We start from the raw sequence: 27,438 nt of genomic DNA, 5'->3' as shown, positions 1-27,438 counted from the left end.
TTTGTTGTTTTTTTTCTGGCCTGAGCTATAAAACGCCAAAAAATGCTATGTTGGTATGGCATTTCTTATTTCCCTACTGAGCCCTCATCTGATTGCAGCATTTTTAGCCTTTTTGGGGTTATTTTTGTTTCTTTCCAGACCCAGGGAGGTTCGTATTGCAGTATGGCTTTTTGTTATGAGCCACTTTCTTTGGTATGCCATGCATACATTCAGGAACATAGGAAAGTTGAGTGATGACCGATGTCTATGATGTGTCATCACTAAGGCTAATTCCACACTGTATTGAGCAGCATCTATCAGAGGTATTATCCTGATATATACCTTACATCTATTGCTATGATGCTTGTCACTTAGTTGAATCCATCATACATAAGTGATTTCTTCCTTGTTAAGGGTAGGGTCACACGACGTAGAGGATCCGCAGCGTATTTTACACTGCGGATCCGCCAGTGGCCTAACCTATATTGTGCCTTCTGCTGCTGCCAAAAACAAACCCGGTCCCCTCGCCCGCCCCCTGGCCTGCTTGCAGTGTACACAGACATCACGGCTACATCGCAATGTCTGAGTGCACTCGGCAACTCGCAGGCTCCCAGTATGGCTGCTCAGAGTGGCTAATTGCGGCTGCAAGCAGGCCAGGGGACGAGGCGAGGGGTGCCGGGTTTGTTTTCAGCAGCAGCAGGAGGCAAAATATGGGTCGGGTTACCAGCGGATCTGCAGTGTAAAATACGCTGCGGATCCGCTATGGGTTACCCTACTCTTAAAATGTGTTCTGTATGGCAAACATTTTTTTAACTAGATCCTGCTCTATAGACTAGTACTAAAGAGTGCACTATTCCTTCCAGCACATAAATGGAAACCATGGCATACAGCGAGTGAAATTATTATTGAACACGTCAAAATTTTCCTCACTAAATATATTTCCAAACATGCTATTGACATGTAATCCACACATACAAAGAAACCATAACAAATAGGCTCAGAAAATTAAAGGGGTACTCCGCCCCTAGACATCTTATCCCCTATCCAAAGGATAGAGGATAAGATTGTGTGATCTCCCCCGCGATCTCCCTGCTGCACCCAGCGTTCGTTTAGAATGTTGGGTGCAGCACCGGAGTGCCAATGGCTCATGACATCACGGTCCCGGCCCGCCCCGCTTGTGACATTATGGCCACACCCCCTTAATGCACGTCTATGAGAGTGGGCGTGACGGCCGTCACGCCCAATCCTATAGGTTTGCATTGAGGGGGCATGGCTGTGACATCACAAACGGACCGTGACATCACGAGCCTGCACCCCACATCGCTAGTTATCCAGCACAGAGCGATGTCTGGGGTACCGCAGCCAAAATCGTGGGGTCCCCAGTGATCAGACATCTTATCCCCTATCCTTGGGATAGGGATAAGATGTCTAGCGGCGGAGTACCCCTTTAAGTGATGGGAAATATTGTGAAATGACACAGGGAAAAAGTATTAAACATATGAATAAAGTGAGGTGCAAAAAAGAACAGAAAGTCAAGCCAACAACTAAAATCTATCAGTAATTAAAAAGCGACCCAGCCCCTTGTCATTGCAAATTAATATGAGATGGTTCCATCATAACCAATTGCCTACAAAAAGATCTCATTGCCAAGGTGTCACAAAAGACACATCTCATGATAGGTAAAAGTAAAATCCATCTCAAGACCTTTGCAACCTTATTGTTACAAAACATAACTTTGGTCTTGGTTACAGGTGCATTTCTAAGCTTCTGAATGTTCCAGTGAGCACTGTTGGAGCTATAGTCATGGCGGTAAATGTTGGCACCCCTGAAATTTTTCAAGAAAATTAAGTATTTCTCACAGAAAAGGATTGCAGTAACACATGTTTTGCTATACACATGTTTATTCCTTTTGTGTGTATTGGAACTAAACCAGAAAAGGGAGGAAAAAAAGCAAGTTGGACATAATGTCACATCAAACTCAAAAAATGGGCTGGACAAAATTATTGGCACCCTTTCAAAATTGTGGAAAAATACGATTGTTTCAAGCATGTGATGCTCCTTTAAACTCACCTGGGGCAAGTAACAGGTGTGGGCATTATAAAAATCGCACCTGAAAGCAGATAAAAAGGAGAGACGTTCACTTAGTCTTTTCATTGTGTGTTTGTGTGTGCTACACTAAGCATGGACAACAGAAAGAGGAGAAGAGAACTGTCTGAGGACTTGAGAACCAAAATTGTGGAAAAATATCAACAATCTCAAGGTTACAAGTCCATCTCCAGAGATCTAGATTTGCCTTTGCACACAGTGCGCAACATTATCAAGAAGTTTGCAACCCATGGCACAATAGCTAATCTCCCTGGGCGTGGGCGTAAGAGAAAAATTGATGAAAGGTGTCAACGCAGGATAGTCCGGATGGTGAATAAGCAGCCCCAAACAAGTTCCAAAGATATTCAAGCTGTCCTGCAGGCTCAGGGAGCATCAGTGTCAGCGCGAACTATCCATCGACATTTAAATGAAATTAAAATCTATGGCAGGAGACCCAGGAGGATCCCACTGCCAAAATGAACTTGAGTAAGCCTAAATACCTCTGGGAAAACGTCTTGTGGACAGATGGGACCAAAATAGAGCTTTTTGGTAAAGCACATCATTCTACTGCTTACCGAAAACGGAATGAGGCCTACAAAGAAAAGAACACAGTACCTACAGTGAAATATGGTGGAGGATCAATGATGTTTTGGGGTTGTTTTGCTGCCTCTGGCACTGGGTGCCTCTAATGTGTGCAAGGCATCATGAAATCTGAGGATTATAAACAGATTTTGGGTCGCACTGTACAGCCCAGTGTCAGAAAGCTGGGTTTGCGTCCGTGATCTTGGGTCTTCCATCAGGACAATGATCCCAAATATACGTAAAAAAGCACCCAGAAATGGATGGCAACAAAGCGCTGTAGAGTTTTGAAGTGGTCAGCAATGAATCCAGATCTAAATCCCATTGAACACCTGTGGAGAGATCTTAAAATTGCTGTTGGGAAAAGAAGCCCTTCCAATGAGAGAAACTTGGAGAAGTTTGCAAAGGAAGAGTGGTCCAACATTCCGGCTGAGAGGTTGATGGTTAAAGGAACGTGATTGATTTCAGTTATTTTTTCCAAAGGGTGTGCAACCAAATATTAAGTTAAGGGTGCCAATAATTTTGTCCAGCTCAATTTGGGAGTTTGGTGTGACATTATGTCCAATTTGCTTTTTTCTCAGTTTTTTTGTTTAGTTTCAATACACACAAAGGGAATAAACATGTGTTACTGCAATCCTTTTCTGTGAAAAAAACTTAAAGGGGTTATCCAGGAAAAAACTTTTTATATATATATATCAACTGGCTCCAGAAAGTTAAACATATTTGTAAATTACTTCTATTAAAAAATCTTAATCCTTTCAGTACTTATGAGCTTCTGAAGTTTAGGTTGTTCTTTTCTGTCTAAGTAATCTCTGATGACACGTGTCTCGGGAACCGCCCAGTTTAGAAGAGGTTTGCTATGGGAATTTGCTTCTAAACTGGGCGTTTCCCGAGACACGTGTCATCAGAGATTACTTAGACAGAAAAGAACAACCTTAACTTTAGAAGCTCATAAGTACTGAAAGGATTAAGATTTTTTAATAGAAGTAATTTACAAATCTGTTTAACTTTCTGGAACCAGTTGATATATATAAAAAAAGTTTTTTCCTGGAATACCCCTTTAATTTTCTTGAAAAATTTCAAGGGTGCCAACATTTACGGCCAAGACTATATAATACAGAAAAGAAAAGACAATCATTTCGCAACAAATTTGCCTCGACTATGTTCTCCTCACAAAATTTATGACAGTTTAATTACTTCTTCTTACTGAGATTTCAGCTGTTTTCATCGTCTTCTAAGCCTTTTTGCTCTTCCCTTTCTTTGTGTTTAATAATTTTTACCTGTGTCATTTCACATTATTACACATAAGTTAATTTCTAGGTATATTTGGTTTCTTTTTATGTATAGATTACTTGGGTTGTTACCAATATCTGTTGAAAATTTCATATCAATAGCACCTTTGGAAATATATTTAGTGAGAATAATGGTGACGTGTTTAATACTTAATTTACCCACTGTATATACCTTCACTATTAGAGATGGGTGAATTTTAAAAAAAAATTCCGAAAAAAATTGTTTCGATCTTAATATATTTGCGGTGAATTGCTCTTAAAAACAGCTATTTCCAGGCTACACAGAGCTTCTATAGAACACTTTGCCTTGCCGTAACACGCATAGGGAGTGTGCAGCAGAGTCGGGAGACCATAAAACGTCACAATTGAAGAGATTAAAGAGATTTTTTAGATGTCAATTGAAGAGTTTAAAGAGATTAACGAGTTTAATGTGCCACCAGCAGCATGAGATCATATGGCAGCACAATGAGACAGTCTGGAGGTGGCAACAGCCTGTGTAGGCTGTAGAGTGGCATAATGACAGAGTAGTGTGTCATTTTGTCCTCCCTCTCAGTGGTGCAGGCCTGACTCGGGAGGGCTACTGGGTAGATCATGCCAGTATCATATGCTTGTCTATAATATTAAGCCATGCACGTGTAAGTAAACACGGTGGGTACTGGGAAACTGCGTATGAAACTGCTAATGTGTCATTTAATAAGTTATGGTTTATTTTTATCGCTCCAACTTTCCTTGGATTCCTGGGATTCTTGTGGTAATTCATGGTGTACCAGTGGCTCAAGTGCATGCAAAGTTTCCTGCCCATTTTTAGGATGTTTTTCTGATGAGTGAAAGACTTAAGGAACCTCTTGACAACCAGATTGAACACGTGTGCCATGTTATGGTTTATTTTTATCGCTCCAACCCGTTTCCTTGGAGCCTGGATGTGGCAGCAGCCTGACAAGACCATGGGGCCTCACAATTGAAGAGATTAAAGAGATTCTTTAAATGTCAATTAAAGATTTTGAAGAGATTAACAAGTTTAATGTGCCAGCAGCATGAGGAGATCACATGGCGGCACAATGACACAGACTGGAGGTGGCGGCAGCCTATGAAGGCCACAGAGCTGCACAATGACAGAGCCTGGAGGTGGCAACAGCATGACGAGACTATAAGGCGTCACAATGACAGAGCCTGGAGGTGGCAGCAACATGAGGAGACCATATGGCGGCACAATGACAGAGCCTAGAGGTGGCAGCATGAGGAGATCATATAGCGGCACAATGACTAGAGTCTGGAGGTGGCAGCAGCATCAGGAGTCCTGAATGTGACCCGGTGACAGAGTGGGGCAGTGGGTGTCAATACCAGTACCCGCTGACGAAAGTGGGTGAAAGTAGGAGCACTTGGCATCAGAGGTGTGGCATCAGGAGGGTGGCAGGATCAGAAAGTAGCTGAGGCTTTTATCAAATTGTTAGTGTGGCACCATGGATAATCTTGTCTGATGCATCAGGCATTGGTGGGTGGAAATCCTGGCAGATCCAAGCCTGATTCATCTTGAAAAAGGTCAGTCTCTCCACATTTTTGGTGGACAGTCGAGTTCTCCTTGGGGTTTCTATGGCCCCTGCCGCACTAAACACCTGCTCTGATGCCACACTACTTGCTGGGCAGGACAGCTTTTGCCAGGGCAAACTCTGCTAGTTGCCGCCACAAATCCAGTTTGGCTGCCCAGAAGTCCAGCGGATCTTCAATGTGGGTTGGCAGGGTCATGTCCAAGTATACCACCACCTGTTGGTTCAGGTCCTGCTCAAGGTCTACCTGCTGCTGCTGATTAGTTGCTTCACTATGTGGGTGAAGAAAGCTACTCATCAGCGACTGTAGCGACTTCTGCTGCTTCTGATGGAGCTGTACTGCTCCTGCCACCCCACCCCTCCCAGCAGCCATGGCAGTGGAACGTGAGCGCAGAGGGCCCCCCCCCAGTCAGACCTGTGAGAGGATGGACAATGGCGCAGATAGGCATCGGCCAACTGACTATGTAGGATGTCTCTGTAGTAGGTCAGTTTGTCCTCCCTCTCAGTGGGTGTAAAAAAGGCCCCGATTTTGTGCCGGTTGCGATGGTCCAACAAGGTGGAGAGCCAAAAGTCATCCCCCTGCCCAATGGTGACAAATCGGTGGTCACTACATTAGCAAATGAGCATGCATTGTGCCATTTGTGCAAGTGACTTGGAGAGACTCCCTGCCTCCAGCTCCACTGCATACTGCCACGGTGTCTGGTTCCTCTGTCTTGTCTTCCTCTTCATGTGGCCGCGAGATGTAGGCGCCACGTCTCCAGTGCCCTGACCAGCCATTGTTTCCACCATCTGTTGTAGGAAATTAAGCAGTGGAATGACATTGTTCATCCCGTAATCCTGGCGACTGACAAATAACATGGGTTCTTCAAAGGGCAGTAGCAAACGGCAGGTGTAATGTATGAGCTGCCACTGGTTGACATCGAAGTTACACAAGGGAATACCCCTATCCACTTGGATCATCAAGTAATCGTTGATGGCTTTTCTCTGTTCGTATAGTCAGTCCAACATATGGAGGGTGGAATTCCAATGGATGGAAACGTCACATATGAGACTATGTTGGGGAATACTGTTCTGACGCTGCAGCTCAAGGAGGGTGTGCTTTGCGGTGTACGAGTGGCTGAAGTGCATGCAAAGTTTCCTTGCCATTGTTAGGATGTCTTGCAGATGGGTGGTCACTTTGAGCAGTTCCTTCCTCCCCTGTGTGACCCTGTTTGCCAAGGCAAACAAGGTGAAGAACAGCGTGACACCACCGTGCCCTGCACACATGGTATGCTGGAGGGGCACTGAGACTTGTCCGTGCAGTAGAGGCTGAGGACGAGGAGGCAGAGCTGGACATTGTCGCAGGACCAACAGCCTGAGAGCGTGGAGGCGGAAGCGGCATGACCTGGCCAAGTTGTGGGGTGGCTGTGCAGGAACCACATTTACCCAGTGGGCCATAAAGGACATGTATTGTCCCTGACCGTAGTTACAGCTCCACACCTCGGCACTGCCGTGCACTTCGGTACACACCGACAGGCTCAAGGACTGGCCCATTTTCTGTTCTACATATTTGTGCAGGGCTGGTACTGCCTTCTTTCAAAAGAAATTACAGCTTGGGACTCTCCACCTTGGCTCGGCACAAGCCATCAGTTTTCTGAAAGGTGCAGAGTCCACCACTTGAAATGGGAGGAACTGCAGTGCCAGAAACTTGGACAGAAGCACATTCAGCTTCTGCACCGTTGAATGATTGGGCGCATACTGCTGTCTCTTGGAAATTGCTTCGATGAGGGATTTCTGCCGGAATGACTGACCTGAAGTAGGCGGAGCCCGAGCATCTGGACCAAAAGAAGATGCACCTACTGCCGACATATGTTACATGTGGCCGTGTTAACCTCCTCCAGATACTTGACAAAACTGTGACGCCGCCAAGTATCTGATTTCCCCCCCCCAACAGTCTGCACTGACTGACTGCTACTGCCGCGGACTCTGGGAACCCCTGCTCCACTACCTCCTTGGCTGGTAGGCTGTCATGAAGCAGGTGGTCTACCCCGGGCACGTTTGGCTCCAGACTTCCCACTGCTACCACCCTGCTGACTCCCAACCATGCTATCATCTTGCTGGCTCTGCTGCTGCCTCACGGGCAACCTGCCACCCTCTTCTCCTGATGATGATGATGAAGCCTCTTCTGCACCCAGCTCCGAAGTGCGATCCGCTTCATCATCATCGAGTTGTGTCTGCACGTCACTGATGTCCTCCTCAAGTTCCTCAACAGTGTCTGTTTTAGGAGCCTGAACACTCGCAACACCACATCCCATGCCACTCTCCTCATCACTTCTTGCCCGCTTAGCGGAGGAAGCAGCAGACATTTTCTCCACATCTTGGCTGTGCAGTAGCTGCTGACTGTTCTCTAGTTGATCGTCCTCACTGTATAGTGGATCTGAGCCCACAGCATACAATACTTCTCTGCGTGAGGGAACAGCATAGGACAGAGGCAGTTGGAGGACAGGGACTGCTCCTGGACCATGCCAACTGAGGGTTGAGTATGAGGAACCCACCGACTATTGGCTGGGGGTGTCGGATGTCACTTGGGATGAAGTGGATGACAGAGTTAACCAATCAATGACGGCTGCTGGTGGAGACACGACCTTTAGCTGACACCGGGAGCTCAGACCTCTCGCTATTAAACCGCTATTACACCCCTTGTCTGCTGCGACCTCTGCCTGCACCTGATAAATCTAGGCCTCTGCCACTCCTCTGTGCATGGCCTGGCACTTCTCTGCCTGACATATTTGTAGAACAGTGGTGTGTGTCTATATTTTACTTTTTATAGAGAAATACGCCCCTATACAGCTGCAACAGAAACTTGCGGGACACGAGTGTGTATATATATCCCTGCTTTTACACTATAAGGCCACTATACGCTTTCAACAGTAAACACATACAACAGCGGAGTGTGTCTATATTTAACTTTTTATAGAGAAATACGCCCCTATACGGCTGCAACAGAAACTTGCGGAACACTCTGCGGAACAATGGCCCTGATTTATCAAACTGTGTGAGAGGAAAAGTGGAGAGACTTTCCCACAGCAACCAATCACAGCTCAGCTAACGAGCTCTGGTAAAGTGAAAGCTGAGCTGTGATTGGTTACTGTGAGAAAATCCCTCCATGTTTTCTCTCATACATCTGGGCCCATGTGTGTGTATATATCCCTGCTTTTACACTAACAGGTCACTATACGCTGGAAACAGAAAACACGTACAACAGCGGAGTGCGTATATATTTTGCTTTTTTTTTTTAGTTATACGCCCCAGTACGGTTGCACCAGAAATAAGCATAACAATCTAGTGCGTAATTCTTTTAGCGCTTTTACACTTACTGCCCACTATTAGCTTTAACCAGAAAAAAACATAGAACTGCGGAATGTGTATATTTTTGCTTTTTTTTTACAGCAATATACCCCAGTACGGTTGCAACAGAAAAAAGCGTACTCTCTCTCTGAACTGTCCCTGCCTGCACTATGGTTGCTTGCAGTCTTTGAATGGGGATTGCTCCCAGTTCTGAACTCAATTGGCAGACTCTGAAACCACTTCTGAACTGTCCCTGCCTGCACTATGGTTGTTTGCAGTCTTTGAATGGGGAGAGCTTTTTTTTGAGTAATATGCCCAGTATGGTTCCACCAGAAATAAGCGTAACAATCTAGTGCGTAATTCTTTTAGAGCTTTTACACTTACTGGCCCCTTTTAGCTTTAACCAGAAAAAACGTAGAACTGCGGAGTGCGTATATATTTCACTTTTTTTACAGTAATATATTCCAGTATGGTTGCAACAGAAAAAAGCGTACTCTCTCTATCTCTCTCTCTCTCTCTCTCTGTCTGAACTGTCCCTGAACTGTCCCTGCCTGCACTATGGTTGCTTGCAGTCTTTAAATGGGGATTGCTCCCAGTTCTGAACTCAATTGGCAGACTTCTAAACTCTCCCTGCCTGCCTGCTGTGATGCGGGCTTGGGGTCAACGGATTTCCCCTGTGCTGATCTGTATTGTCAGTAATGCTGATTAGTGACCACGCAGTGCCTGCTCTCTCTCTAGCCAGAATGAATGCGGGCTTGAGGTGAATGGATTTACCGCTGTACAGATCTGTATTGTCAGTAGCGGTGATTAGTGCGCACACACAGTCTCTGCTCTCTCAGGAAATGCCAGTCTTCAGCAATGGCTGCCGAATATGTAGGGCTGTGACATCACAGGGCTGGCTGCATGCCGTCATGTGATTCAGGGTGATTATGCCTTCCCAGACTTCCTTGCCCCATGTTCTCACACATGTAGCTGCCATTTTAGCCCCCCGGCCTGCACAAAATGTAGTGAATGAAGCGATTCGTACTATGAAGGGCGAGGAAATTCAGATTTGTTAGGAATCTAATTTTTCATGACATTCTGAACTACTTCGACTTTGTCAGCTTCAATTCGCCCATCTCTATTCACTATATATGCTGTGAGATTCTATGATGAATACAGCAAATGTTTGAACTGTGAAATAGCCTTAATGTCCAGGAAAGCTGAGTGGCCTCACATGTTAATATCAGCAGTAGTCGTGATTGGTACCCGTCCCAAGCAGTAGACTTGTTAGACAGACGGAGGCTCAGGTAGAAAGACATAGCAGTGCAGTCCTCTATATGTGTGTCAAGATGCTGGGGTTGTGTTTGCTTATGCATTATTCCAGTGCCACAGTGTGTGACACCCCCCTCTTCAAGTCTCGAGGAAGGGAACATACATTCCTTTTATATTTTCTTTTTGTTTTCCTAATGAATACACCAAGTATCCTGTAGAGCATCCTGAGGATATAGACAGGAATTGAATATAATGAATATAGCTAATATCAGCCTGTCCCCAGAAACGGAGGAAGAGCTTAAAATAGCTGAGCTGTGGTATATGGGGACATAACCCATGGTGTGTGAGTTACAGCTACATTTGTGTATTCAGGATCCATATGAATTAACTTTTTGTGAAAAAATGTTGCCAACAAATGTGTGCATTTTTTTTGTTTATGCTGTTTTCCCAATATGTAACAAATCCTAACAGATCCATATATGCACCCTTTTAAGCACACAGCAACATGATAAAAAAAAACATTGGAGATATTAAAGAACATAAATGGATACAATATGGAAACAAAATAATAATAAAAACTCAATTGTATTGCATATATGTATTTTATGTGTGTTTTCATATTGAGTGTAAATCAGCCCTAAATCTAGCTACAAATACAGTGATTTAAAGCATCAAAAATACTGTGGCAAATGTCAGCATATTAGAAAGTTTGTAAATACAGGTAAAGACTTACTGAAGACAGGCATTTTTTTATGCATAAAAAGAAATCCTCTAGAATAGGAGGCAATCAATTTAATAAGAAGTGTCTGTTGGTAGTGACTACTGTGTATAAATCTTTTCATGCTGTCAGGATACACTTGTTTTAATTTTAGCTAATATTAGTTTTCTACAATATATTGTATACCTAGGTGCTTAATATGCTACATTGTATGAAATATAGCTCAGGGAATAAACATGTCTATTTGTTTTCTTTCCTTTCTACAGTCTCCTTTAACAATGGAACGTAAAACAAATCAGATCCGTCTGCTACAAGGTAAGCTTCCTCAGTGCATTCAAGCGTAAATTAAGATTTCATCCTAATGTACCTCTAGCATGTTGGTCAGATCCCTTTTCCTTCTACTGGTTTGTAGAGCTCAGGGAGGACAGAATGTGAAGATGGGTATAATTCAAACAAGAGCCTTGGTGGCTGCAACTCCCAAAAGAAACTTAGCAGTTACTTTCACAGAACGTATTTAACTTTGCATTATAGAATAACGTTATTTTAGGAAGGATATACCAGTACAGTATTCAACATGGCTTTTGGATACTGTTTCTTTACAGGAGCCTCTTACTAGACTTTATTTCACACAGCACCACATACTTTGGCGTTTCATGTCTTTTATCTGGCGACTACTTCCAAATACAGTAGTAGACCCTGGACTCCGCCCCTGTGTGAGGTCACGCTCTGCCCCTCAATGCAAGCCTATGGGAAGGAGGGCGTGATTGCTGTCACTCCCCCTCCCGTAGGCTTGCATTGAGGGGTGGAGCGTGACGTCACACGGGGGCGGAGGCATGACGTCACACGCCGCCGGCCCGGTGGTCGCCCGTAATCAGACCCGGGGACTGATTACAAACTGGGTGCCGCGTGAAAGATCACGGGGGTCCCCAGCGGCAGGACTCCCGCGATCTGGCATCTTATCCCCCATCCTTTGGATAGGGGATAAGATGTGTAAGCACCAGAGAACCCCTTTAAGGGGTTGGGTACTGGGCACTGACCCAGATGTAGTTTCTACACAGGATATCTCTTATTACTGGAACCACAAGGGTCCATTAAAAGGGAACTCCAGTGAAAAACACATTTTTTTAAATCAACTAGTACCAGAAAGTTAAACAGATTTGAAAATTACTTCTATTTATAAATCTTAATCCTTTCAGTACTTATTAGCTGCTGTATACTCCACATGCAGTTGTATCCACATGGAGTTCTTTTCTGTCAGACCACAGTGCTCTCTGCCGACACTGAAGGAGGCTGTCTGACAGGGCAGCAGGAGTACGGGGTAACACCTCCCGTACTGGGCTACTACATGTCCATTAAAATCCCATTTACATCCACATTTTTCTGGAGGAGTACATTTATTGGATATGCAACATATTTAATAATCAAACCATGAAGCTTTTATTGTTTCTGATGAGAGCAATATAAAAAAAATATGAGAACAATTCGAACCGTGCCCTTTTTGGCCATAATAAAACATCAAACAGTAGAGGACACAGAACAATAAAAATCCCACAAAGTGGGCCAGTACATACAGGCATTAAGTAGTACTAAAGATTAAACAATATACAGTAGTGACAGGGCAATACACAGTAAGATAAAGGAGGCGACGGCTACCCTTCACTACAAAATCACCAGCGTTCTATCAGTAGAGAGACATACAATGCTGTAGGAGGAGGACAATGGGAGGACGACATACAAGGGCCCCACAAAATATTAAAGCAGTCCACAGAATCCTCCCGGATTGCAGTTAACTTCTTATTCAATAAGATTAAGTTAACCCTATCAATAACTTGGGCAAAAATTAAGGAGGGCTTCTTCCACTGCAAAGCTATATAAATGCGGGTAGCTAATAATATAAATTGTGCTAAGTGGAATGTTCAAAAAAAGCATTCTGCTAGGCTTATGGCTTAAAAGACCAACAGAAGGAGTCTGAGGAACACTGTACTCACATGTTTGAGTTAGAATATCCAACACATGATCCCACAGGCCTGTCCCCACTGGGCAACACTACCAGACATGAGACATAGTGGCTTGCATGGCGCAGCCCCGAAAACATTGTGGGGATACCTGGGGGAAGAAGGTGTGTGGTCTGTGACAAATTGATTAAAATGATTCTGACTGCTGATCAGCTGCTGATCAACTGCTGATATTTGTTACCCACCCTTAGCCAATAAATCAGCTTGCTATCTGCTCGTGACTAAGATGGAGACCTTGGGAAGATGCCAGAAGGACCAAGATGAGAAGTCAAAAGACAAAGTATTTGAGGAAGATGTAGACTGTATAGAAGGGCAGAGAAATCTGGAATTTTCCAGCATGAAAGTGAGAGGGCAGCATAAGTGAACTTTGGCCAAGAGAGAGATGTGGATATTTAAATATGCTAATATATACACAGACACAAAACTCAAATAACCAATCAAAATATAACATGATGATTTTGACGTGATAACTAACCTCCCCTTTTTGTCAAATGTAAAAACCAACAGAATTCTCTGAGAACAGTTCCTGGGTTTCTTGCTGAGAAAGAATTTTATACCAACTTTTTTGTCTGGTGTATATTTCTTGTGTTGACACTCAGCAGTAAACAGCAGCAGTCATGCACATTTTAAGGCCTCATCCGCAGCCATCCTTGACATTCTGGAGGGAACCATATAAACTCTATGGAGTACCTTAAGAGGTGTCTCCACTAGAGAGACCCTACCCTTACTCATAGCCATGCAACAGTCCCGCCATTAAGAGTGAGAGAGTCATCTGAAGGTCGCCCTCTCATGCCTCCATGAATTTACATTTTTTGTCCTTGGGTGGCATATTCATTTGAGCATAAAGATGAGAAATCAGGCCCAGTAAAGCAGGGCTATGTAATACATAAGCCTCAAGGAAGGTCAGGAGACCTCAAAACCATTGGGACCCTTAGAAGAGTAATAAGCAATTATTTGGAATGGTCAGTATGTCTCCCATGCTGGTAGGGAGTGGATAAGTCAAGGTATATTGACTGCTTCCCCACTAATACGTCAGAGAGTCTAGTAATTTTAACCTCCTTCCACCAACTAAAAGACCCAGAAACCAGGCCCGGTTTAAAGAGAGGATAAGAAAGGAAAGGTAAAAGTGGGGAAATAGGAGATTGTAGAAGAAATTTAAAGGGGATCAGCCACCAAAGGGACAGAGCACAGAGAATAATTTGGGCTGAGGAAACAATAGAGAAGCAAAAGGACAGGAGGAACACATGAGAGCAGAGTAAAAATAAGGAAGTGAAAGAGTCTCCTCCAGGCCCACCAACCTAGGGCCAATTGTGCACACCTCGCTGCATCATAGTATTTGAGAAAATGGGGGACCAAAAAGGCTGGCCACCCTCTTGTGGTAGTGCATAACAATCCTATTTATACAAAGGCTAATATACTTAGTGGCCCAGATGAAGGCAAAAACCTTTCTCTGTAGGCATTGGAGATCCCTCTTAGGGACGGGATGAGAGCGGAATAAATATACCGTATTTTTTGCCGTATAAGACGCACTTTTTCTTCCCCAAAACTGTGGGGGGGGAAAGTTGGTGCGTCTTATACGACAAATTCACATTTTGCCTGCATTAAAACTGCCCCTAACTTTGTGTGGTGCTTGCTCGCAGTCCTCTTTTTATGCTGTGTGTGTTGCAGGCTGGATTTGTGGCATGTACTGCGGGCTGTGGAGACTTCTCTGACCCTCCCTGCACGGCCAGGCTGTGTGTGTTCAGGCTTCCCTCTCCCTCCTATAGCGTGCCTTGTCCCCCCCTCCCGACAGTCTAACCACGTGCTGCCCGGGCACCATGTCAACAGTCTGCGGAGCTTACCGGTACCTTTACCTCCATCAGTGCGGGCTGTGCCTCCTCATGTCTCCCTGGGCAGTCCCACTCCTTGCTGGGCAGTGTGGGCACAATTGCACCGCTTCTGTGCATATCTCCCAGACACTGTATCAATCTATGCTGCCCTGAATTGTCCGCATGTCTGCCCCTCCTGCTCCATACGTTCCGCCTCCTCCGTCCAATGTTTACTGTGTGCTGTCCGTGCTCTGCTCCGCCCCGCTCCTACTTGATTTGATGCCCGTGATTGATGGACAGAAGAATTGATCCCCCAAGCTCCGCCCCGTGAATCCCAGGGAGAAGACACACCGCCCTCCTTATGTCATACTGTTGCTTCTGGATAGATCACAGGCAGCATGTATGGTGTGTGTGAGAAAGTGTTCAGGCGGACCAACTACAGGGTAAATGAAATGTAAAATGTGTACATACACCCACACACACCTAGGGTCTAAGAGAGCTTAGAGCATAATGAACATTTAAAGCCAGGGGGTACAAGACCACCAGATAAAATATGAGGGGGTATGAGACCACCACATGAAATACGGGGGGTTAGAGAGCACCAGATGAAAAATGAGGGGATACGAGACCCAAAATTTTTTTTTCTAGATTTTCCTCCTTTAAAATTGGGTACGTCTTATATTCCGGAGCGTCTTATACGGCGAAAAATATGGTAATAAATGGGGAAGAACCACCTTGTTGTGCCCTCTCCCTATCTAGGAGATATGTGGCAAGTCCCATTCATTCAGGTCCTCCCTAACAGGGCGATAGAAGAAAGGTGGGTAGTAAGGTGTACCACAAGATATGGGAGGCTAGTAGAGGAGTCTCTAAACCAAAGTTCAGAGAGATGAGATGTCGGACCGAGATGGGGACATTGCAATAAGGAACTATAGATTTAGCAACATTCACACGGTGACCCGACAGCCCAGCAAACTTGTCCACCAATTGCGTTAAGTTAGGTAGACACTAGAGAACTGGTAAGGGTCAACAGCAGGTCATCTGCAAATAGGTGCACCTTATACTTAGAAGAACCTTATACTTAGAAGTGACCCCAACAATGTCTGCATGTGCCTGAATGGATGCCGCCAGAGGAAAATAGCGATGGAGAGAGGGGCAACCCTGGCGCATACCCCACGGGATAGCTATAGGTGCAGGGGAGAAAGTAGGACATTTCAGGTAGGCAGTCGGGGAAGAGTAGAGAAGGTGCAACGCCTGAACAAAAAGGCCAGAGATACCAAATTTAGATAGAACTGCAAATAAATACGGCCAAGACACAGTATCAAAGGCCTTTTCTATGTCTGAAGCCAATGCCAACATTGGTGTAGCTGTAGAGTTTGACCAGTGTATAAGATTTAATACTTTACGGATGTTATCTTGGGCCTGACGTCCAAGGAATGAACCCCACCTGGTCGAGGTGAACAAGAGAGGGAAGAAGTTTATTAAGACGAGAGGCAAGAATAGAAGTTAGCAATTTACAATCTGTGGTGATGATAAAGTTGTGGTGTGACCACGGGGTGTGAAGGGTGTAAGTGGATGGGGCAGATGGTATAGCCCAGGGGCAAGGTGTTTTTAACCCCTAATGTTCGTGATCCCAGAGTGTTTTTTTCAGTAACCACCCGAACAGTAGCACCGCTATCCCAAGGTTAGGCAGGGCAATAACAGTCCAAGACCAGGTAAGGGTGAACGGTAGCTTTACTGAGGTTAGACAGTTGTTAACGTCTTTACAGCTAGGCCAGAATCCCAGAGAGTTGACCAGTAACATGGAACAGGGCCTTGCAGCTTGCTGGGACTTTCAGTACTTTTGGGTCAGACTTCAATACAGCCACTCTGACTATAATTGACTTGACTTTGGTAGAGACAGCAGACATAGATGAGTTGACTTACTGACTGGTGTGCAGGCTTTATGCCTCCCCCTCTTATAAAGGGGGCCTTAGCAAGAAGCCCATAGGTAAAGCTGCAGGTCATGTGGTCAACTGGTGCTCTCTGGGTAGCATAAGATATCATGTGAACATAATAGGTGATACCTATACTTTAAATACCTATACATAACATTATGCACTATATTTACAACACTATACATAACATTAGACTTACTACTATGGGGGAGATGCTGCAGGAGAGCCCCTAGGATAATGAGGAACTCAACCTGACATGGCCTAAGTACTGTACAGGAGTATATCCTGTACTGGGACATTACAAACCCCCTACTTAACAGAAGTCACCCTCGACAAAGTGTCCTGTCGGGATTGAGGGTCTAAGCGGCCTTGGGGCCAAATGCAGTCCTGGGGCATTGCAATTAATGTCCATTTCCAGGCTGTGGTTTGGTTTGAGAAACTGACAACACAATAGAGTCTTTGTATAATTGTCAATAAATGTCCATATATGCTCTGATGAATTTTTGCTCAACAGAGACCAGAGATTACTGGAGAATAAGGACTATGACTAATATTGACAGTTGACTATGCATGACAATACTTTATACATTACTAGACATTGGCGGATTGGGTTGCTGGAGGCTTTCTGCCCAATGTCTTGGCTACTGGGGTCTCCCCAGAACACTATTTATATTTAAATGGGCACTGTCACCAAACTTTTTTTTTTATATGTTGTATTACTTATGTACTACAACATATCTCTAATATGCTGGCCGGGCAATCGCTCCTATTTCAGTCAGCCTGTGCTCCCTCCCTTACTGTCAATCTGACAGGTGGGAGCAAGCACTGAGAACAGAGGATGCGCGCATTGGCTCCCTGGCTTCACATGACAGCCCTGCCTCCCGGCATATACGCCGCTGCTGCTGCTGCTGTCCTGCACTTCGCTATGAGAGTGGGGAGCGGGGTTTGGGGGGGGAGACTGAGAGCGGGGTTCGGGGGCGGGGGGGGGCTGAGAGTGGGGTTCGGGGTAGCGCCGCAGCCATCACCATAAAGTTTTTGTTTTCAACACAGGCTGCCTCCAGTTGTTTCACCACTTCAACTACCAGCATGCCCTGACAGCCAATAGATGTCTGGGCAAGCTGGGAGTTGTAGTGGGGAAACTGCTGGAGGCACCCTGTATAGATTAGCTAAGGGCAGAAGTCAGCCCCCAGCAGGCATCAGAGACGTAGCACCTGCTTGGGGAAGTCTGCCTGTCTACCTGGTAAGTGAGCACACCATCACGTAGATAAAAAGGCATTTCTCAGATAGTAAAAAAAAAAATTTAAAGGCAGGGAGGGGGTTAGGGATAGATGTGCAATAGGCAGGGATAGAAAAAAAAGGATGGTGGTAGCTACTCTTTAATGCTAGACATTTTATTTAACTAGACATTTTTTGTAGATAACAACTTTTTACGTGCTTCTGTAAGTAACAGCAATACCTTCTGTCCAGGAAAGCATCCTGAGCACGAGGACACAAGAAATATCACATTTGACATTAGTGACATATGACATTAGTGTGGACTGTGTGGTTGTGAGTGTTACAGTCCTACTGTACATGACTTTAGATGTACATGGCTTATATGTGTACTTTATGCGTACTGGTGTCTATGTGTAGTACACAATTTACTGTACTTCATGCTGGTGATGGGGTGAAATGTTGCTTCTCCCGATTGGTTCGGAACAACCCCTGTAAGAAAACTACCAGACATAAAAAAAAAAATACTGTACACTATGACTTTTTGTGTACAACAACTTACATACATTTTATTAGACCATAGCAGTTATAATGCAGGACCATAAACATTTCAGTACTAGACCGTAACCCTTATTTTTGCTTTTTCTTGTACATAGTAGCAACAAAAATATATTACTTTGGAATATTTACATGACTGTCCATGTATTGCTCAGCAGTCCACATACACTACAGAGTTCATTAACTAAGAGCTCAGGTCAATTCTCCTGTACCTAAGGAGTCTCTCGGCCAAAGCAGGGCACAACACTTACAAGATTGGTTACTGCGGAAAACTTTTCTCGACGAGTCCGTCAGGTACGATGCTTGAACGTTACTGTAGAACCTGAAACAACAAGAGTTTGCTTGCACACACAAGTCACTTAGTCATACGACCAAGGCTGGTGAATTTACTGTACATGAGTTACTTTGGCAAGTTTCTTTTCCAGACCCGCTTGCCGGACAGGGCCCTATGTTGGGATATGAGTCTAGGGTTGCGAGATTGGGCACCCCGCATGGGGTCAACATGAGTGTTCCATGAAACATGGGACAAACGGGAGTCAATGATAGTTGGACTGACTGTGACTACCACTTACACCACAGCAGCTTGTGCCACTGGGGGATGACATGTTGGTGCCCACTGATCCGGCCAAATCTCTGCAACTGCTGGAGTAGGCCGAGGCACTTTTGTTGGTACCTGCTGGTTAGGCCACACCTCCTCAACGGCAGGAGCAGGCCTGGATACTTCTATTGGTCCCCGATGATTAGGCCAAACCTCCTCGCCCCTAGGAGTAGGCCTGGGCACATCTGTGGGAGAACCTTGGCGTAGATACTTGCGATCCATTGCAGGTGGATCTGGATACTCCTCTTGGACAACTGCTCCCTTGACACTTGGAGGTAGAAGACCAAAGGAATCTGTGTCCCAATCTTCTAAGGGGAAATAGGCAAAAGGAATCTGTGTAGGGTTCTCAGGCCTGGTGATAGCTGTTGCCCATTCCCTTTGCAGGTTATGGACAGGGGTATATTCCACAATCTTCCCGCTCTTGAGAGAATGGATTTCTGGGGGGGAGATAGTCCCTCTGCATTGCCCTCCTGTTCACTAGGAGGATGCCCCTGTGGGGACAGTCGATAAGGGTGCCAAACCCCCTCACTTTGTTGAACTTGACTACAGTGGCGTGACGGCGCTCCAGGGGTGGTTCTCTCAGGGGGTTCTCTAACTTCCGTATATATAGGGCCTCCAGCTCCTTGGTGTCCTGCTGCTGTTTCTGGCGTATCTAGAACGGCACCAGCTTAGGCCCATATCTTTCTTATCTCTGGGCCCTCAGTTCCTTCATGATGGCAGCAACCTCAGTGTCTCTTTTGGTCCTTTCGGACTTGGCCGGAGGAACTGAGGGAAGGGGCTTCCCTGACAAGGGAAGGAGATGCTCCCGCATGTACTGGATCAATGCGGGTTTGTCGCCAAAAAGCCATCTGCATAATGGTGGCGATAGAGGATGTGCTGGTGGCTGATGGTCCTGGGGTGGGGGATCTGGACTAGGGGTAAATGGAGGGGCAGAGAACACGGCCTCAGCCGGGATACTCACTTCCGACTTCTCCAACTGTATCTCGGCCCAGGATCCCTAGCTCCGGTGATGGGGTGACAACCTCACCGGCGATGGCTCTCGTGATGACTCCGGTGTACCTTCAGCCGGGGTTGAGGCCCACTTTCCATCGTCCTCCGGCAAGGGCATGGCCCCAGCTGGAAGGACATCATCAGCGGGGCCTGGGACCGAAAGCGACTCAGCGGTGCATCCTCTTCATCCGCCCCCTGGCAACAAGGGGCGGACCTTTCAAGTTCCACCTCGGACTGGACAAGGCAACATGATCTTCACGCCCAGGGGTGGGATGCTGGCTCTGGCTTGGACCTTTTGCACGCTTCTCGACCATCAGGTTAACGACAGACATTTTGGCACGCAACATGGCCTCCGTTCTGATCTTGTACATTGTCCATTTAACTTTCACAGACTTCCTCACAATAGACAGTACAATTTTCTTCCCCTCCCCCTCTACTTTAACAGCACCACGGCAGTAACACATTACAATGACAAAGTCCTGTACAAACTTCTGGCGCAAACTTTTTTTAAACTGCATGCGATTTTCTTTGGACACAGTTCAGAATCAGACTATGGGGGAGGACTTGCAGCTTTATGGCTAAGGCACACACCCAGATCCTGTTCATGATGCCAAAATTGTGGTGTGACCACAGGGTGTGAAGGGTATAGGTGGATGGGGCAGATGGTATAGCCCAGGGGCAAGGTGTTATTAACCCCTAATGTTTGTGATGCCAGAGTGGTTTTTCCGGTGACCACCCGAACGGTAGCACCGCTATCCCAAGGTTAGGCAGGGCAATAATAGTCCAAGACCAGGTAAGGGTTAACGTTAGCTTTACTGAGGTTAGACAGTTGTTAACCCCTTAAGGACCGGGGGGTTTTCCATTTTTGCATTTTCGTTTTTTGCTCCTTGCCTTTAAAAAATCATAACTCTTTCAATTTTGCACCTAAAAATCCATATGATGGCTTATTTTTTGCGCCACCAATTCTACTTTGTAATGACGTCAGTCATTTTGCCCAAAAATCTACGGTGAAACGGGAAAAAAATCATTGTGCGACAAATTGAAAAAAAAACACTGTTTTGTAACTTTTGGGGGCTTCCGTATCTACATAGTACATTTTTCGGTAAAAATGACACCTGATATTTATTCTGTAGGTCCATACAATTAAAATGATACCCTACTTATATAGGTTTGATTTTGTCGGACTTCTGGAAAAAATCATAACTACATGCAGGAAAATTAATACGTTTAAAATTGTCATCTTCTGACCCCTATAACTTTTTTATTTTTCTGTGTATGGGGCGGTATGAGGGCTAATTTTTTGCGCCGTGATCTGAAGTTTTTAACGGTACCATTTTTGCATTGATATGACTTATTGATCATTTTTAAATGATATAAAAAGTGACCAAAAATGCACTATTTTGGACTTTGGAATTTTTTTTTGCGCACGCCATTGACCGAGCGGTTTAATTAATGATATATTTTTATAATTCGGACATTTACGCATGCGGTGATACCATATATGTTTATTTTTATTTACACTGTGTTTATTGGAAAAGGGGGGTGATTCAAACTTTTAATAGGGGAGGAGTTAAATGATCTTTATTCGCTTTTTTTTTTACTTTTTTTTTGCAGTGTTATAGGTCCCATAAGGACCTATAACACTGCACACACTGATCTCCTATGCTGATCACTGGTTTCTCATAAGAAACCAGTGATCAACGATTCTGCCGCATGACTGCTCATGCCTTGATCTCAGGCACTGAGCAGTCATTCGGCGATCGGACAGCGAGGAGGCAGGAAGGGGCCCTACCGCTGTCCTGTCAGCTGTTCGGGATGCCGCGATTAGCCGCGGCTATCCTGAACAGCCCGACTGAGCTAGCCGGGAACTTTCACTTTTAGCCGCGCGGCTAAAGGGTTAATAGCGTGCGGCGCCGCGATCGGCGCTGCGTGCTATTAGAGGCAGGTCCCGGCTTCACTATGACGCCGGGCCCGCCGTGATATGACGCAGGGTTACTGTGTAACCCGCGTTATATCAGAAGAGCAGGACCAAGGACGTACCAGTACGTCCTTGGTCCTTAAGGGGTTAAAGTCTTTACAGCTAGGCCAGAATCCCAGAGAGTCGACCAGTAACACGGACAGGGCCTTGCAGCTTGCTGGGACATGCAGTACTTTTGCGTCAGACTTCAATACAGCCACTCTGAGTATAATTGATTTGACTAGTGACTTGACTTTGGTAGAGACAGCAGACTTAGGTGAGTTGACTTACTGACAATGTGGCTGGTGTGCAGGCTTTATGGCCTCCAGGTGTACTGGACACAGGATCTGTGATGTCTGTGCTTTGCTGTTCCTCAGGTTCTAAGGGAGATTGTAATGGCTCCCCCTCTTATAAAGGGGGGCTGAGCAAGCTGCAGATCAGGTGGTCAACTGGTGCTCTCTGGGTAACATAACACATCATGTGAACATAACAGGTGATACCTCCAAAGGTCCTTTATACTTTATATACCTATACATAACATTATGCACTATATTTAAAACACTATACATAGCATTAGACTTACTACTATGGGGGAGACACTGCAGGAGAGCCCCTAGGACAATGAGGGACTCAACCTGACAGGGCCTAAGTACTTTACAGGAGTATATCCTGTGCTGGGATACTACAAATCAACATTAAGAAGAGATAAGGTGATAGTTTGTAGGGAGAGAGTGGTCCTTAAGAGGTTTCGGGAGAACAGTGATTACTGCATCAAGAGAGTCAGGAGAAAGGGAGGGTGCATACAAAAGTGAATTAAAGGAGGAAGTGAGGTGGGGATTTAAAAGAGAGGAAAACTTCTTAAAGTAAGCCGGGGGACTTGCCCAATTTTAAGTGATCCAACGCCAGGGCCACCTCATCGGTGATCATAGGGGCATTCAGACCCTCGGCAGTAAGAAAAGGAAGAGAGAGGGAAGCAAGGAAAAAAGAAGAGGTGTCAAAATCAGGAGGGAGAGACAGGGCTGAGTGAAGCTGGGAATAGAAGGAGCAGAAAGTGGAATAGATGTGGTCTGGGTGAGAAGTCTGTTGGCCAGGATGCAGTTGGATGCTATGAACATGATTAAATGACGTAGTTTTTTGAGCATTGCAGCTAATAAATTGTCAGGCTTATTGGCCAGTTTGTAATTAGTGGCGCCAGTCTATCCGACCGCCTTCTCGACCTTGGTGGACGAAAGGGCATCCAGCTGTGTCCTGGTGTCTGCAACAGATTTATACAGATAAGGGGAAGGGTCCTGCTGATGGGCAAAAGACAACCTAGCCAGTTTGGTCTCTAAGGTGGCCTGCACCCTGGTTCGATCCCGTTTAATGCACGCCTTATGGGCTAGCCACACCTACTGTGGAGAAAAATCAGCAGTAACATTCTGAGTAAAAAAGTGGCATTGGACACGAGAGTAATAGGTGTAGCCTCGACTTGTGCCATTATGCTCCCTCCAAACATCCGCAAGGGCAAAATCAGTAAACAATGATGACAGTACGAAACTGCACAGTATTAGAGGGGTCAAGCCTATCATTAAAAACAAAATTTAGATCTCCCACCCAGAGAAAAGTATCATAGGTCAGTGAGTCAAGCTTGGAGCATACAGATTGGAAAAAAACTATCGGGTTGTCAGTTGGTGCATAAAAATTAAGAGAGACGTTTATCATATGCATAATGCCCTTCTGGGTCGGATATTGTCTCCATAACATCAAACAGGAGAGAGTTATGTAGCAATATCAGAACTCCCCTACATTTGCTAGTGAAAAAGGACATAAAGACTCTGGATAAGGATCTATGAAAAAATTTAGGATAGCTAGGACCGTAAAATGGAATTCCTGTTTACAGATGATATCTGGTTTAATGCTTTGGTAGTCCTGGAAGGTCTTGCTACACTTGCCAGGAGAGTTAAAACCTTGCACAGTATGCGATATTAACTTACAAATAGTAAGAAGGATGCTCGTGCCAAAGAACTGGCAAGGGGTAGAAGACCTCCCTCAAATATACACACAGACAAGAAGGGCAGGGGTAGCCACCTCATAACATCTATGCCCTGAGAGTAAGAAAAATACAATGCAGTATCCTTAGAACAAAGACTAAAACAAACAAAAACAACAGAAGAACAGTCTTAGGCACAGGAAAGGCAGGCGTTGGTCATAACGGACTGTCATACTTCCTAAACCCCAGAAGCGAGAGTGAGGCACATCAATCTGCATTATGTCAAGCTTCTGGAACAAGGATGATCCATCCTATCTGGGTACCTAATTCAAAAGGAGTAACCACCTTTGAGGCATGATATTAAAACATAACTTTTAATAACTCAAAGTTAAAAAGGGTACCAAAACACACAAAAGGTTTCAAATGAAAGTGTATGTACAAAAATCAAATGGCCTGGGTTGGAGACTGATCACATACAAGATTGGATAGATGTAAAACAGGTATGATAATTAACGTGGGTGTAGACTGATGGATTGGTCAAACAGTTTTGTTGGGACAAATAATGAGCAGGAAAGGGTAATCGTGCCCACCCTGATGTCTATGTCCCCCTAATAAGTCTTTCCCTGCCTTTCGAGGGACCCATCTCCTTAACAGGATGGCCTCGACCACGGTGCCGTTCCCTTCCTGTCAACTAAGTGCACAGGATAAAATAACAACCAGATGCAGGAGGGGAATAGAAAAAATAGCAGTGTACTGTGAGATTATTGTGTAATCTCAGATCGTCTCAAATCCAGGCCACAGTGTATATGTGAACACACGTGAATAAATAAAATCACATAGAATGTCCACTAGATATTTGGAACATCCTAGTAGGAATAAAGTTGTTCCCTACAACAAGAGGGGTTCATCAGGGATAGGGAATCGGGTACATCAATTGGGCCACAATCACCCTGGTACCACAAAATCAAAGTAGGCTAAACCAGATTAGACACATAATATCAAAGCCACATGGTAATTGGTGTTCAGGTACCAATAGCCCAGCAGGGGGCTGCACAGGACATACAGAGATCACTTTGCATGCTACGATGAGCATATAGATCACATGATAGATAATACTTAACTCAATGCCCCCATTAGTTGATGAAAAAAGCTCAGGTTTTTCAGCCCGATCAGCTGAAGGGCCCAGTCCTACAGGCAATGATGTCCAGACTGCGGAGTGGAAGCCCGGTTATGTCAGGAAGGATGCCAAAGGATAGATGCAGCAATGTTGGCACCCATGAATTTGGACTGGCCGTCCGCTACCTTGGGTATTTCTCGACCTGGCAGTTTGCAGCTACTGCATCATTTCTTGCTGTTCTGATATTTTTCTATCTGGGTACCTGACTGAAAGAAAATGCCAGCAGGAAAAAAGAGCAAGGAAGAGCAAAAAAGAAATGGAGGGGGGGGGGGGGGAGGAGGAAAGGGGGAAGAAGACAATGCCCCTGTATCCCAAGGAACAGAATCAGGCCCAAGGACAAGCAAGGGGAGGGAAGTAGAAGAGTCACATGAAGAGTGCCCCAGGAAAGGGCACTGACGGCAGCCTGGACTAGTAGGTGGAAAATGTCCAGGTGAGGCAGATGGCCTGCAGAAGAGAGTCCAGATGTCCACTAAGGGTAACAGGTGTAGACTACATACTCAATGGAAGCATTACTTGATAAAGGTGAGATACATCAAACCTTAATGTAGACATTATCCATCATCCATCAATAGCAGCTGGGAGGGGGGGGGTGGCGACAGAGGGACCAGGGAAGGGAAAAGAGAAGGACAGGGGAGGTTGGGCATCTGGGAAATGTCCATGGCAATATACCCCAGGAAGGTGATGATGATAGACAATGAGTGTCCCCATACAAAGGCAGAGTCACTCAACTAGCTGGTTACAACACAGTCAAAGTGGAGGGGGTTCCTCTCTGGAGCCCCAGTTCTCAAGGCAGTTGCAAGTCACCGGGGTCCAGGTGCGGGTTAGGCGGTGGCTCGTTGAGGCTGTGGGGGAGGGTCTACTAATGCAATCTGCTCCTGGGCCAGGACATCAAGAGCTTCTCTCATGGTGCGCACAAGGTGCGTACGGTCACGTATGCGAAATGATAATGAAAAAGGGAATCCACACCTGTATTTCCCCTGCTCCCTCTGCAGCGCAGGGCTAGAGTCACTGGGCGGAAGTCCCTATGATGTGCCAAGGTGGACGGAGCCAGGTCTGAGTACAGATGCAATGTGGGTGGTAGGGCAGGAAGATTCTGTGCAACGTTTAATAAAGTGTCACGTACCTCTGGATAGTATATCACAATCACATCGTGGGACAGTTCAGGGTTTCTGGGCTTAGCTAGTGCCCTATGTGTAAGATCAAAACACAGCAACTCTGGCTCAAGTTGAGGGATCAAGTCATAAAACAATGAGGTGACCGTCTTGGTAAGGTCTGTCTCAGGTTTCAGTAGGCTGCAGATGCGTAGATTGGCCTGTCTGGACCGGTTCTCCAAATCTTCGATTTTCAGCTTCAGATCGTGAATCTGTGCAGCATCATCATGTGCAGCTTTCAGCCAGGTCCTGGGGATCATCCTCAGATGTGACTGCCAAAAACGTCCCTACGGGCTGTTTTTTTTATTTGGGATGTAAAGTCCGTCACTACTTTAGTCAGGGCCGTCTGGAATAGCTGCTTTATGTTCAGGGACATGGCCACTTATGTGAGGTCTTCTGGCTCAGGGGGATCCTCTCCCTTTGAAAGGCCTGCTGGTTAGTCGGTGCGGGAGGCTGCAATCTTAGTCCAGGTTCCGGACTGAAAACTCCGGAATAGATTGCAAAAGCGCAACAGGATTGCTTAGAGACCCTCTCCTCCCGAACAGGGACAGAGTAGCCAGGCAGGTGGAAAGTCGCTGTGGAGCCAATATGTAGTCCTAAAAGAAGATAGAAAGACATGGCAGCATGGAGCTCCCATCAAGCATGTCCTATCCCATGAGCTGTGCACGTGCTTCCCTCATGCAACATATTTAAACATAGAAACAAAGAAGATGTCAGCAGATAAGAGCCATTTGGCCCATCTAGTCTGCCCAATTCTGAATACTTATGAATAGTCCTTGTCCCTACTTTTTATGAAGGATAGCCTTATCTCTCTTTTGTATGAAGGATAGCCTTATGCCTATCCTATGCATGCTTAAACTCCTTCACTGTATTTTCAGCTACCACTTCTGCAGGAAGGCTATCCAATACTCTCTTAGTAAAGTAATACTTTCTGATATTACTGCATGAACCTTTACCCCTCTAATTTAAAGTGTTGTCCTTCTGGAGATAAGGCCTCCAGTACTCCACACAATACTCCAAGTGAGGTCTCACCAGTGTTCTGCACAGCGGCATGAGCACTTCTCTTTTTCTACTGCTAATACCTCTCCCTATACATCCAAACATTCTGCTAGCATTTCCCACTGCTCTATGATATTGTCTGCCTACCTTTAAGTCTTCTGAAATAATGACCCCCTAAAATCCTTTCCTCAAATACTGAAGTTAGGTCTGTATCTCTGTATACTCTGCCCGAGGGTTTTTACGCCCCAGGTGCATTATCTTGCACTTATCCACATTAAAGGGGTAGTCCCGT

At 45.4% G+C, this 27,438-nt stretch overlaps 1 protein-coding gene across 5 annotated transcripts in view; it reads left to right on the top strand.

The window, feature by feature from the left end:
• Positions 1-27,438, top strand: part of LOC130356074 (uncharacterized) — a 100,040-nt gene that overhangs the window by 19,508 nt on the left and 53,094 nt on the right. For all 5 annotated transcript variants that reach the window (XM_056557109.1, XM_056557106.1, XM_056557107.1 and 2 more), the window contains one exon: positions 11,045-11,093. In XM_056557109.1, coding sequence (XP_056413084.1) covers positions 11,057-11,093 — 37 coding nt within the window. In that variant the 5' untranslated portion in view covers positions 11,045-11,056. The remainder of the gene's footprint in view (positions 1-11,044; positions 11,094-27,438) is intronic.

The sequence above is a fragment of the Hyla sarda genome, chromosome 2 (genome assembly GCF_029499605.1).
Source record: "Hyla sarda isolate aHylSar1 chromosome 2, aHylSar1.hap1, whole genome shotgun sequence".
In the NCBI taxonomy this organism is placed as follows: domain Eukaryota; kingdom Metazoa; phylum Chordata; class Amphibia; order Anura; family Hylidae; genus Hyla; species Hyla sarda.
This window is presented reverse-complemented; position numbering and strand designations above follow the sequence as displayed.